Genomic DNA, 13,429 nt, shown 5'->3' with positions numbered 1-13,429 from the left:
TTGAGCCTATGTTCTCTATGTCTGCCTGATAACACCACATAACCATCAGCTAAATGTATCAGCCTGATGCATTTAGCTGATGGTTATGTACGAAGCCACAGTAGTGTTTTATTTTTGCTTGAGCCAAACATACTGCTAGTTCGTGGAAACGTAAGGCCTGTTCAGTGAAGTTCTGCTCTTAACAAATTGATGCAGCCTCAACAGATACGGAGATGAAGTAGCACCTTTTGTTTTGCCATATAGCTATCACTTTTGCAAAATTATTCCTATGCTGTTGCCTATGATTTTGGCTGAAAGGTACCAGTGCTTCTGAAAATTATGCAGTTTGTCTTTTCCTATACCTTCCAGTACTGTGAAACGAAAAAAAAAAAAAAAAAAAAAAGCTGCGCATTGGAGCAATTGTCTTCTGCGCCGGTGGTAAACTGGCTGCTTGGCAAGTCGTCACTATGAAATTGTCTTTAACTGGGGATTTTAAAAAGTTACAGGGAGATGCTACTAAAAAAAAAAACAAGTTATTTAAATTTTTTGTATTATAAGTTTGAAAACCGAGCCAATTAGAGGCTTCAAGCACTTATGTACTCTATGACGGCAAAATATAGTGATCTTTGCAGGCACTTTCTTCTGTATTAAATTTTCACAAAGCATTGTGCTGTAGCTTATTTAGCCCTTTGTAGGCTGCAAAGTGCTGATATTCAAACAGCATGTAGAGTTGGTGAAAATACGCAAAAAAAAGAAATGTTAGTACACCTGAACAAATTTTTTTAACAATCCCATGAGAATGACTTTGGGCACTTACAATTGTCCAATACTAACGAAATTTGGCATATAAACTTCGATATATGTAGAATGCTGATATCTACTTGAAATTGCAATATCTCTTGGCCGTAGTTGTGAAAGTACAAGGTTATATGCTGTCTCACTGATAGTAATTTAGTTCAGTACAGAATAATGCACGAATATTAGTAGAGCGAGATATCTGAGACTAAAGTATTTCAGTTGCATTGCAGACCGATGGCCGGTCTCGCAAGCATTGTAACATTGACTATCAAACCAGAATTTGTTATATATTGTTGGAGCCATGAGCTGGCTGATTAACCTGGATGAATGATATTGTATTTGGAGCAGTGACAATAGGTGGCTGTGTTTTTGCCTTTGCTCAATTGAATATGTGTGGCTTAATTTATGTGCTTCTTCCAGGCAGGCTCCATCAGCAAAAATGGTGTCCACTAAGGGGGAAAACACTAATGAGTCAATGCCAAGCAGCACAGTACACCTTCCAGGAGAAAGCAAATATAAAAGGTTTGTTAAGACCAAGTGCGGCATGGTTCTTTTAGAGAGAGCCCCCCCCCCTCTTTTTTCCTAAGGGGCTACGTGCCCAACATACAGCATCACTTGCAATTAGTGAACAGTGGCATGGCAAAGGCTTCTATCTTGGCTTATGAAGCAGATGACTGCCTATAAATAAAATGCAGGGTGCACAGCATGATCAGTATGTTTTGCTGTGGTGTTAGAACTTCAGCAGTTCATGAATTTACTTTTGTGAACTTTGAACATAAAAGGCCTGCCAACTGCACAACTGCTTGCTCGTTTACAAAATCTAGACATGCAAATGAGATGCTAAATGTAGTGTCAATGAAACATTCAAAGTGCAATGAAGCATTATCCCTGTGGCATGGAGCAATATCATTGGTTGTGATGTTTGTGTCTTTTTCCTTTTTTGTTATGGGAACTACAGAAGGCACCTACAAATGAAGCAACACAGGTGCTAATGATAAACACCAGCATCTGTGTTGTCTTCTTGGTCATCCTTGTCTTTAGTGCTGTTTTTGGTATGGTACCTAGCCAACTGGCCGAAGCCAGTGCCTTTTGTGTTAATTTCTGTGATGATTTTCACATATTGCAAGGTTGCTGCTTGAAGCAGGAACTAAAATTGCTACAGCTTAATCAAGTCTCCTGATTTCTCATCATTGCCATGAATTTGCATTTCTTACACTAGTGTTCAGGATTCTCAAACAAGTCGCAACTACTGTACAGAAATGTAATGCAACAAATAAGTAATACTATGTGGCATTGCCACTAAAAATAAAAATAACTGCTGCTTTAGATAACCAACAGAGAACATTGCGTAAAAGGTGTGGTGACATTGAAAAGATGACTGCACTGTCAGTAGCTTTGTGTTGATGCTTGTGAAAGCTCAGTGGATGGAGAAGCTTGTGATGCAGAGGCGTGAACACTTGCATCTGTTCATAGGATGAGACTGAAAATCCACAATTGTACCTTTGCCCCCAAAAAGAATAGAACAGCCACCAAAATCTTTTCTTTTATTTGGGCATTTTAACTCTTTCCCTACTGTATTGAAAATGGACGCTTTTTGTACGTTACACTGGATTTGTTTTTCTCAAGGAACTGTTGCAATCAAATTTTATTTTTGCAATGCACGAAAAGAAAGTAGAGTAATTGTGCTTTTCAGGCATAGAAGCTTTGTTAACGAGTTCTATGTGGTAACACAGAATCTTAATTGCCAATAACAAGATTGTAGAATAAAGTTAAACAAAACCTTTCATAACATGCTTGTACCTAAAACAAACAAAATGCTAAAAAAATTGTGCAATATTTGACATCTTTCACCATCGAATGGCCACTATCTGTTAAGAAATCTAAATTTTGTCTTGAACAGTGCTTCCTCTACAAAAACTTAGCTGGAAGCCCTATATATGTGCATGCCATGTGGCAAATCAGTTCCTTAGTGTAAAGCACAGGAGAATGTTGCAAGTCTTGCAGTACATTGTTTTTTTTGCTCAGTTTTGCATATAACATTGTATATATATATATAACATTGTGACATATAACATTGTATTTCTTGAAATTCTGGTAGGTATGTGTTCATTAACTGACTGGTGGTGAATGCCTTGAGATAGTGAAGGAGCCCAAACTTGTGGTCCATCCACCGTCTTTGCTCTCCAAATTAAATTCAGACAGAAAGGCAACACCCTCTGTCTGACTCGCTGCTGCTCAGGCAGTCAGTTAAAAAAAAGGAATGCACACACAGCAGAATCGTGGAATTTGCAGTACCTGGGAGTGCACCTAACACTTGTGGAGGCCGCCATTGTCATTTTCAACGTCCTGCATCTTATAATCCCATTCAGAAAACGCCGCAAAAGAGAGAGAGAGAAGAAGAAAGAGAGAGGAGAACTATAGAAAACGAAACTGTGCTGCTTCTATTATAAGTTAGATGGCACAGTGTGCTTGTGATGCGGAACATATCGAAAATGGCACTTGAAACCATCTTTAGTGGGCTAACATTGCCCAGTGGGTGCAGTAGGGAAAGAGTTGATGTTCACAGCCCCCTGTGGGGTAGCAAAAAACTGATCAAAGAGGACAGCTCACTGAAAACTTTACTTTGTCAGACAAGCAACATATGTTTCACAAAGCTCATGTAAATTTAGCCACCTGGATTTTGCCTTTTGCTTACCATTCTTTGTCGATATTGAATGGAAGTTGTTGACGCCTCGTATGGCAGTGGTTATTTGCCTGCAATCACTCATCAACCCTGCCCTTCAAATGTTCTAAACCATGTCGTTGGAAACTGCAGCTTGTAGATTGGTTGCTCTTTATGGAAAATGGCAGTGTCAAAGACATGTTCTTAGCAGAACTAAGCGTCAATGTCATTAATTGCAAGTTTACTTTGTGTATAATGGCAACAGCTTAAAAGGCTATTCCCCAATCTTCTGGGTTCGTGAACAAAAGTTAACCGTTTTAGTGTCACTGACATACCGGTACATTGCCACATTTCTGTCCTGCCATGTCATAGATGTACCCATACATTCTCCACTTTCTCCACCTGCATGTGTGTTGTAGCATGGAATTCGCAAGCTTTGGAAGTGGTTTCGCCATCTGTTGTGTATTTCTAGAAGCATATTTGCTCTTCTCTCTGGGTTTGCTTAGTCTGGGTTTGTGTTAGTCACTGCAGAACACACCCCTTGTGGGCATGGTTGTGCACATGTCCGCAGATGGTAGGGTGGCTCCCGGACTTTGTGCACCAGTACGGTCGTCACTCTTGCCTGTTTCTACCAGCTGTCGTATGCTTATAAGTTCTTTCCGCTACCTTCATTATGGCATGCCTCCTTTCCAGCGACGAGGGCCCTCCTTTCGTCGGTTTGCTTTCTCCAAGATAGCGCTGCCCTTTGTCGTATCTCAACTGTTGCTCTTTGCTTTGTCTGGTTAAGTTCAAATAAATGAATGTGCTCCGTTCTTAAGCTTGATTGCTTGCTTGGTACCTTAACCTGTTGATTGGAGCAGCAGCTCTTCTGGATTTCAATAGGAGCCAAGCTCGGGACTCAAACAATGACAGCTTGTTGTCCAAGAAGGCAACTTCAACTGCGTCAAATTCTGACCCTGACACCGTGAAAACATGCAGAGAATGTTGGGTATTTTTTAGACAGCGGCGCATTCTATTCCTTTTGTCAGATACAAATGTGAGGACCGTACAAAGAGACCATTTGCTATTATCTGTGTTATTTTTTTATCTTCTGCATAACCAAAAATAAACTGTTGTGTTCATTTTATTACATCCCAGGAAAAAGAAAAAAAAGACACAGGGGTACTTTGTAAGAACCAAACATTGGAAGGTTTAAATCCATAGTGGGCAAAAAATGCATGCAAGGGGGAGGGGGAACCCTGCGTAGTAAGGCCTGGGAAGTTCTGTTTAGATATCTGGGATAGAGTAGTCTCCTAGGCTTCAAACAGGCCAAGGCCAAAGCACTATACATATGAAGGAATGCAGAAAATCTTATCACAGCAGTAATAAGTGTTGTCAATTAACAGTTCTGTAGCTTCAAAAACTGAGTGAAAAGATCAGAAAGCTTAATGGAGATTACTCACCTTGTATATTTCCTTTGCTGTCAAGTGTAAGAACACAAACTTCTCTCAAAGAAACGAGCGAAGATGAGAACATTTCTATGGCATATTCAGCTCTGCACACTAAACAAAAACATTCTTAGGTACCAAATTTTAGCAGAGCAACAATTATTACCAATTTCTGGAGGTGCAAAAGAAATATACAACCACCCACTTACACTTCAAGAATTGAGCAATGGGCTTTCTGGTAGGAAAAACATAGTGGTGGCAGGCATATTCTATGGCGGCTCATCTTTCTGGAGCTGCGATGGGAGCTATGTTAAAATTCTTGAACAAGATATGGGAATCAAGGAGAATGGGAAAACGCAATAATAGTGCCGTTCTTCAAAAGCTGAAAAACCGCCCACATTCCCCAGCAGCTATTGAACCATGGCCCCCACAAGTTGCCTTGGAAAAATCCTATCAAAACATAATAAATACCAGATTAACATTTATGCTTAAAACAAAAGTTATTTGACGCTCATCAATCTGAATACAAGATAGGTTGTTCAACAGCCCACCACCTTGTTAGGCTAGAACACACAATCCACAAAGCATTTCTATACAAATGACACTCTTGCAGTCTTTGATTTAGCGAAGGCTTACAACACTACCTGATCATTTTGTATTTTGTGGCATCTAGTTGACTTAGGAATCTGTAACAGGATGCGAAATGCTTAAATTTCATGTTTAATTGGTTGTTCCAGGCATGCCTCAGCATAGTCTTTTCATGCACTTTTCAACAAGAGAATGGTGTACTGCAAGGTTGTTCTTAAGTACGACAGTCTGTAGTTAAAATGATGCGTTTGCCAACATGCGCGCCGTAAGTTCCCAGGTGACGAAAGACGTTCTGTTAAAGACCGCTGTATAAGACAAGGGGTGACTTAAGCCTGTGTTCTGGCAGAAATGTTTAGCATTAACACATTCCAACGCATAAGCAACCAACAAGATGCCTGAAGAGTGCCAAAAGGCCCCTTAACGACTCCTAACACATGTCACTTAACGCTGTGCTCAGACGCGCTCTCAAAAGACCTGTCTGAACCTGTCCAATGCCACAGGCAATTTGCCAAGTCCGCTGCAGCGCGCGACAGCATAATTTTCTCTTCTCCTCTGGCAATCCGCCAAGTGTGAGCGCTGAAGCATGTCATGCGCCACCTGTGTTCTTATTGGCTCCTAAGGTGTGACACCACACACCCTCTCTCCTCTACACTTTGCTCCTCTCCCATGCCATGAGATGACCAATTGGTTTTCGTTTGCATGAGCGTTCTAATGATGAATCATTAAAAACTGCTGCTTTGGCATTACAAACTCTCTATTGGCTGCAGCATTTACCCTTGGGGGTATGGAATGCATTTTTACTGGCAAAGACAGCACTTTAAACTTAGATCCCCCTTAGAGCCCTGTGGTTAAAACTGCCTTGCGGCTTGTTAGAATTTTCTTACTGGTGTACGATTGTATTTATTTATTCAGACAACAATGAAAGTTTGTTACTATTTTATTTTGTGCTGCCCTGCCCATGTATATAGTCCCACAGCGAGGCGCTACAGAGTCTGTCGTGTCGCTGTCGCTTGAATATTATGTGCATGTGCTTTGACTCTTTAGTGTGAGCTTCACGAGACCAAAACAAGCGCAGCACTACACAATACAGAAAGTACCAAAACTTGAAAGCGTGAGATTTTTTTTCCCCACTAGTAGTTGACTTAATTTGTGAATAATCAATGGTTCTGTATTTCCAACTAAACCAGCAAATTATACTTATTGGAGCGCTACATTTTTTTTTTCCAGCACTGAAAATATGGAAGGCACAACAGTGAATGTAAAGACAGAAGAAGATGACAGCCTTGCATCTCGACAAGATGACAGCAATGATAAGGATTCTACTAGTTCTGAGCCAGGTCGCAATGGAGTTGCTGAAGACAGCTCCATGCCTACAAAGGAGTCTCAGAACTCGTCTGACGTTAAGCCTAGCAAAGAAATGTTGGAACAGCCAGAGGAAGAGGATAGTGAAGAAGAGGGAGAGGACGAGGAAGAAAAAGTGCGGCCTCGCCTTCCTAAGTTCCTGCGTCGTTATGTAAAAATTGGCAAGTATGTACCAATGTCTATGCCAAAGAGTGGAGACTTTCGCATGGAAGAAGTGGAGGCTTTGCTAGAAGCTCCATCGTTGGTGACTCCCTTACTTATTAAGAAACCGGACCAGTTCTTTACTGAAAATGGTGCAGCTCGTGAGAAAAAACCTGAAAAGAAGAAAGTGTCTCCTTTGGGAAAAGGAGGCAACTCTGTGACTGACTTTTTCCAGAGCACAGCTGGGGAGTTTCTTATTGGTCTGGGGCTGAGTCGGGCACTTGAAGTGTTCAATAGAGATTTAATACGGCTTAAGGAACGTGAAATGAAGAAGGCAGGTGGCCGTACACAAGAGATGATAGAGGAGCACCGTAGGCTGTCTGAAGCACACCAGCAAGCGAAAATTGCCAATGCCCCGTACACTTTCAAGGTGAAGCCTTGCAGAGTGTGCGACTTCAAAACTGAATCAAGTCTTGTCCTAGAAGGCCACCTACTGACGCCCCACTTTACGTCACGTAGGGAACTTCAGTGCAGTTTCTGCAACTTTGTGACACGGGATGCCAAGGCCATTGTGTTCCACATGGAAGCTATCCACAACAAACTGCCAACCATGGAGCCCCCACCACAGTTCTATGAATGTCCTTTTTGTCCTTTTGAGACCAATCTTAAAACTAAGGCCAGTGGTCATGTGAACCGTTGCCAGAAATATTTCAACAATGGCATGAATCAGCTGCCATCTGGTGACTTTCAGCCTCCAGGAGTGACAGCCAAGCCAATTACCATAGAAGACATTAAAACTTATGAAAAGTTCTTTCTGGCATTAGGCAGTAATGCTGCAGCTCCAGCTAAAGGTGCCCAAAATCGCACATATACTGCGCTGAGCCGGAATGGAGCCCCTACACTTGCAGGGCCTCGAGGAACAGCACCACCGCTTTACCAGCAGCTGGCATCAACTGCATCGCTGAATCAGAACCGTGGACGTGGACGTCCTAGGCTAGCTTTGATTCAACCAGCTCCTGTATCTAACCAAGTGTTCCAAGTTGTCGGCAGTGGCTCAGAAGTAATTCCGCTGCTCAATGGAAGCCCGCAGCTGACTGTGACCCTTGCCCGTGCACCGACACCTGCCAACAATGGCAATACAAGACCAGGTCCTCGCGCCGCGGCTCCTTTGCAAGCCCAACAACAGACCCCTCCAGGCCAGCGACCACGAACACCTGTGATCCTTGAATCCAGTGGTTCAGGTGCAGCCTTTGTCATTTGTGAAATCTGTGATGGTTACATCAAAGACCTGGAGCAGCTGCGTACACACATGCAATGGATACACAAGGTGAAGATCCACCCCAAGATGCTCGCTTCCCGCCCCCCACTCAACTGTCAGAAGTGCCAGTGGCGTTTCTTCACGGATCAAGGGCTGGAGCGCCACCTACTTGGTGCTCATGGCCTGGTCACATCCAACATGCAGGATCTGGCCAACTCTGGCCAAGATGGTGGTCGTTGCACTGTTTGTGGCCGCATCTATGCCTCCAAGCTGGTTGCCCACATGAGCCAGGTGAGAAGCTCTCTTTGCAGTTGCAGTTCAGTGCTTTTTTTTTATTATTTAGTAGCGATTACACAGACATTCCAAGTGCATTTCTGCTGTCGCTGTGAGGTTCTGTATAATGTACAAGGGCAATAATACTGTCACCGCACACCCTATGCTGTACGTGTGAGTGAAAGAGTGCTAGGAGAGACGACCATAGCAGCTCGATCTCGCCCACGCGAAAGGGACGGAAGCGGAGAGGAAGCACGCTGTCTTCCGTGGTGTGCGAGGAATTCAACGTTGTAAGGGAGAGGGGAGGGAGGAGGGGGCGGCGTTCTACTCCACCTGCAACTGTGCATACGGTGGCTGTGCGTGGTCACGTGGCTGTATATTGAGAGCTATCTGTGTTGGGGGCAGAGTCTCTGTGCGTTAGTGGCTTGTAGCTTTGTGTGTGCTGTGTGTTCTCGGCGCTGAGTTTGCGTTGAACTGATAGACTGCACGAAAGTACTTCGCTTGCTGCTGGTGCCGCGCTTCCTTGCGCCAGCGTTTCGACAGCGAGTGTCCACGGTCATCGAGTGTGATGGGTTCATGTTTGCTGTGCGCCCTGACACCATGCTTGTTAATTTAGTTAGCAAGCGAATGCTTACAAGTTGGTAAGTGCCGATAAAAGTGCTATCCTTACTCTATATCGCTGTCTGCTAATTTGCTATCGCAATCAGTGCTTCGCCTTTCAGGCGAAACTGCGACTCTTTGTTTCCTTGTCATAGCTGTACTGCAGTTCTAAGTGTAAATGCATTACTTTTCTGCCTGTGCAGGTGCACCGTGTGGTGTTGAAGCCAGCCCACCTCTCCTACAAGTGCACAGTGTGCACAGCGACATTCAACCTTTACAAGCTTTTCGAAACACATGTTTACACAGTGCACAGTGGAGCCATGAAGCGTTCTGCTGCTGCATCAGATGACCGACCTGCAAAGCGACCAGCTGTGGCCCCACCCTCTGTTCCAACAGCCCCGGCAAAAGTAGCTGCTGTTTCTGCAAAGGCAGAGCCTAAGCCTGAGCCCAAGGAAATTGCCACTGTGACAGCAAAACCTGCACCGAAGCCCGCCATCTCTGGGAGTATCAAGGTAGATGAGGCAGCCCCCATTAAGGTGGCCACTCCTGTTGCTCCAGTGGAGCCAGCTGAGCCTCCAATCGGCACTCGATGCGTGACTTGTAAGGAGAATGTGGAGGACTTAGCAGAACACCTGAAAGAAAAGCACATGCGGCGTTGCCATGTTCGTGTTTGCCACATTGAAAAGTGTGATCGGTGCTTGTGCTCCTTTGACGGCATGATTGTGCTGCACACATCAGACTCTGGTGACGAGGACAGTTCAGAGGAGGATGACGACGAGGATGAGGAGGATGCTGCTCGGCAGGAGCCCATGGATGTGGATGGGCCCCGCTGCCCTAAGGATGCTGGTGGACTAGACATGAAAAAGCCAGATGTGGATGGCCAGCAAGCTGATGGGGAGTGACCTTGCCCCAAGTGCTTAGGAGTATGTCTTGAAATTTGCCACGTGTGTGCTTTGGCCAGCAAGAGGTCTCCTGAGTGCAGTGGTAGCACCAAGTGACTGTGGGGAAGCACAGGAGAAATGAACACGCATGTGGTGTTCATCAGCACCTTTGCTCCTGCACTTTTTCCTGCTACAGTAGCTGCCATGTATGGCTGCTAAACTGGCCTCTCCCTTACTTCCCCTGCTCTTAATTTCTTCTGTAAAAGGAAGGACACTCACTGTAGGAGTAACTGGGTGATTGCTTTATCCTCAGTCCTTTCCTCAGAATTGCACAAGGACTGGCTGCAGAAGACCAGCTTCTCTGGAGTGGTTATCTTCTCACGTGAAAAAAAAAAAAAAAACAAACAAACTGGTGTGCGGCACCTTTATTTTCAGATGTTATTTATATTTATATGTTTTTTTTGCCTGCCTCCTACAGCTTTATATTAGTTGGATCTCCTCCGTGGGTGCGCTATATTTACCATTGTTAGCTATGCCTAATGTACTTTTTATTTTAATATACCTTATTTTAAAGAAAATGTCAAGTTTACAATTTAGTGTGCTCTTTCTTCACTGTATGCATGCACCTCCCACCTCCTTATTTTTTTCCTTTTTTTTTATAGTAATACTCATGAGATGTTAGGCATGCCTTTCTGCCGTCTGTACCCCATACCCTCAGCTTTGCTGAGTGATAAAACAACCACATCCCCCCCCCCTTTTTTTTCTGTACATAGCAGTGAATTAAAACGAAGTGATGTGGCGTGAGTTCCTATTGGGACCGCTGTTAACCTTGTTATATGCACGGCTATTAAATCTGTAAAGTGCATTTGTGGTTGGTTATCTTTTAAACATGGAATTCTCACCCTTTAGCTTTACTATTTCACATTAATATAACTTGGTTGAAACAGCCAAGTACTTCAAAATAAAAATCTGCTGAAGGGAGCAGTTGTGCATTTTAAGGAGCAAATATGCCATGTAGCACAATTGTTTGCACATTGCAAACAAGATTGAATTAAGCTTTTGGGAAATAGCCTTGAATGACTGTGCAAGCATTGTTAGCTTGACTATTTCTGCTCTAGCATATGAACAGAGCAATTTATGCATGTGTGTGGTCATTGTGTTTGAGCAGATTTTTGCATGAGAGGGTGTGAACATGCAAGCAGGTCCTCCGATTGCTGCAGCTCCATGTAAATGAAGTGAAGATTGTGTGAATGGTATGTGTGAATGTGGGGGTTTATGGCTGCAAGTGCCCTTGCATTCCATTAATTAATAGACCTCGCCCTCTTTCTCTGACATGAGGCAGCGGTAGTCCTTTGCATTTTATTTCTTTGGCTTCACCATGATGCATGATTCAAGTTTTTTCTTCTCTCACTCTTTTTCTTGCCCATTCATAAAAGTCAAAACTTGAATTTAATGTTGCTCTCAAAACTCTGGTGCCCTGATCTGTACAATACATGAATAAGATTTCAGACTGAAAATTTCAGCACTTTTCACATTAGCTTGGCCATTGTGCCTCTGCCTTATGTCACATACAATTTAATAATCTATGTTGTATATGAACTTGATGTACAAATGGTTTTGGAAGTTATATTGGCCAACATTATGTTTATGCTGTGCAGTCAACTATACCATGCACAGGTTTCTTGTCCAAGTGTGTAAATACACTATCATTTTGAAGCAGTGTTTTGTAGCAGTACAATTTACTATTTCTTTAGAAATTGTATTTTCAGTAGCAAACTTCCTTTTTCCGAACTGCTCAGACATGCTATGTTTTCATGTTGATCACTGACTTTATTTAAAATGATAAACACATTGTATGTGGTCACTGAGTTGTAGAAATCAAGTTAGGGTCACAGTCCCTGAATTGTAAGCAGGCTGATGGTGAGTTGCCAATGGCAGTTTCTTCGATGTTGGCTTAAGGAAGACGTTCAAGCTGTTGATACTGTGATACCGAAAATGGCATGCATGGTCTTTTGAAGAAGTACAACAGCGTGCATACATTTAGCACTGCTACTTTTGCTGGATTCAGCACATGCACATTTTTGTAACTGTCGAACGGTTCATTTTTGTAAATGTGAGCGAGGCAGAAGAGTCTTTGTTGAGCAGTGCAGCATGAAATGCAGCTAACAAGACGTCGCCACTGTACGGTGCCACACGGGCATTGTGTGCACGAGAGAAGTCTCGTCTGGTCACCTGTAGGGTTGCCACCTCAGCAGAGAAAAAAAACCGGCAACGAGAAAGGAATTGTAAAATGTACTGTATGCAAAAATACAAAAACTTAAACCAAATAAAGTGTTGATATGTCGAGTCTAAACATGCCACGATTGAAATATAATGAAAGGCTTTACATACAATTTAATGCACTTTTAAGTTTTATATTTTGTGCTGTTGGAAAAAATTCATAAGACGCATTAATGGCCTGCAAACGGGGTGTGCAAAAGCTATTTTTGAGGCCTACCCAAATAGTGCCAGAATTGAATATTGAATAGCTTTCAAATAAAAAATAGCCGTTATAGCAATTTATATAAAATGATGTTCACATTCCAGTATCCTTAAAGTTAGCAAGTTTCTGTAATTACATAGTGCGTTACAAAGGATTGTCTATTAAGAGCACAAATGGAGCATGAGGAGCAAACAAGTAGTTTCTTTGCATGCACAGGACTCTTCATGAGAGTGCAAACAATTGCTGTACAGCCTGTAAGCCTAAGTGACAACCTACAGCCCAAGTGACCTAGCCTGCTCCACTACACAAGTTCTCATGTTTTTTGTCTATTATATGCCTGCAGGAGTGAAAATTTGCTGTCATTTTCTCCAGTTTTGTGTTAGTTGGGCACAGTTGATGTTTGGAAATACTTGAAAAGTATTAGAAAAATATTAGCATTTACAAATATTGACTTTGAAGACGAAATCGAATAGGACACTATTCGATTTGCTATTTGAAAGTTTCAAATATTTGCACACCCCTACCTACAAACAACACACTTACAAAAAAAAAAAATACATGGAAATCCAGATGACAACAAAATACATGAAGTTTGAGAAATTAACCCTTTGACTGCCGCTCCAGAGATAACTCTGGGCACCCGTCCTTGCACAAACCTTGCATCTCCACAAGCAACCCATGCTAAAATCAATATTGTGTACCTGATATAAAGCCGAGACCGACCAAGCTGTCAAGCGCTTTTTATTCCAAAAAAGGGAACGCCCCAGCTCATGCACGAAGAAGTAGAACAGGGAAGATGATGGCTATGTACAAATCAAAATGGCGAAGTATGTTAATAGTGCTTACAATATCATTTATGGAGAGGTAACCTAAACACAAAAAATCTATGAATATGGCAAATCGTGGACCAGGACAAATTTTTATTTAACTGCGAAGTTTTCTTTCTGAACTCCTATGGGTTTCCTTTGTAGCTTTGTG

General features: G+C 42.7%; 1 protein-coding gene across 2 annotated transcripts in view; it reads left to right on the top strand.

Moving 5' to 3' along the window:
- The window catches only part of MEP-1 (zinc finger protein MEP-1), a 33,335-nt gene extending 21,013 nt beyond the window's left edge, over positions 1–12,322 (top strand). The window contains exons 3-5 of one of the 2 annotated variants that reach the window (XM_050193640.3): positions 1,198–1,299; positions 6,682–8,506; positions 9,292–12,322. In XM_050193640.3, the coding sequence (XP_050049597.1) occupies positions 1,217–1,299; positions 6,682–8,506; positions 9,292–9,990 (2,607 nt within the window). In that variant the 5' untranslated portion in view covers positions 1,198–1,216 and the 3' untranslated portion in view covers positions 9,991–12,322. The remainder of the gene's footprint in view (positions 1–1,197; positions 1,300–6,681; positions 8,507–9,291) is intronic. The other variant, XM_050193641.3, reaches the window with a different exon arrangement.
- The last annotated feature ends 1,107 nt before the right edge of the window (positions 12,323–13,429 follow it).

Source organism: Dermacentor andersoni, chromosome 1 (assembly GCF_023375885.2).
Source record: "Dermacentor andersoni chromosome 1, qqDerAnde1_hic_scaffold, whole genome shotgun sequence".
NCBI classification, from domain to species: domain Eukaryota; kingdom Metazoa; phylum Arthropoda; class Arachnida; order Ixodida; family Ixodidae; genus Dermacentor; species Dermacentor andersoni.
This window is presented reverse-complemented; position numbering and strand designations above follow the sequence as displayed.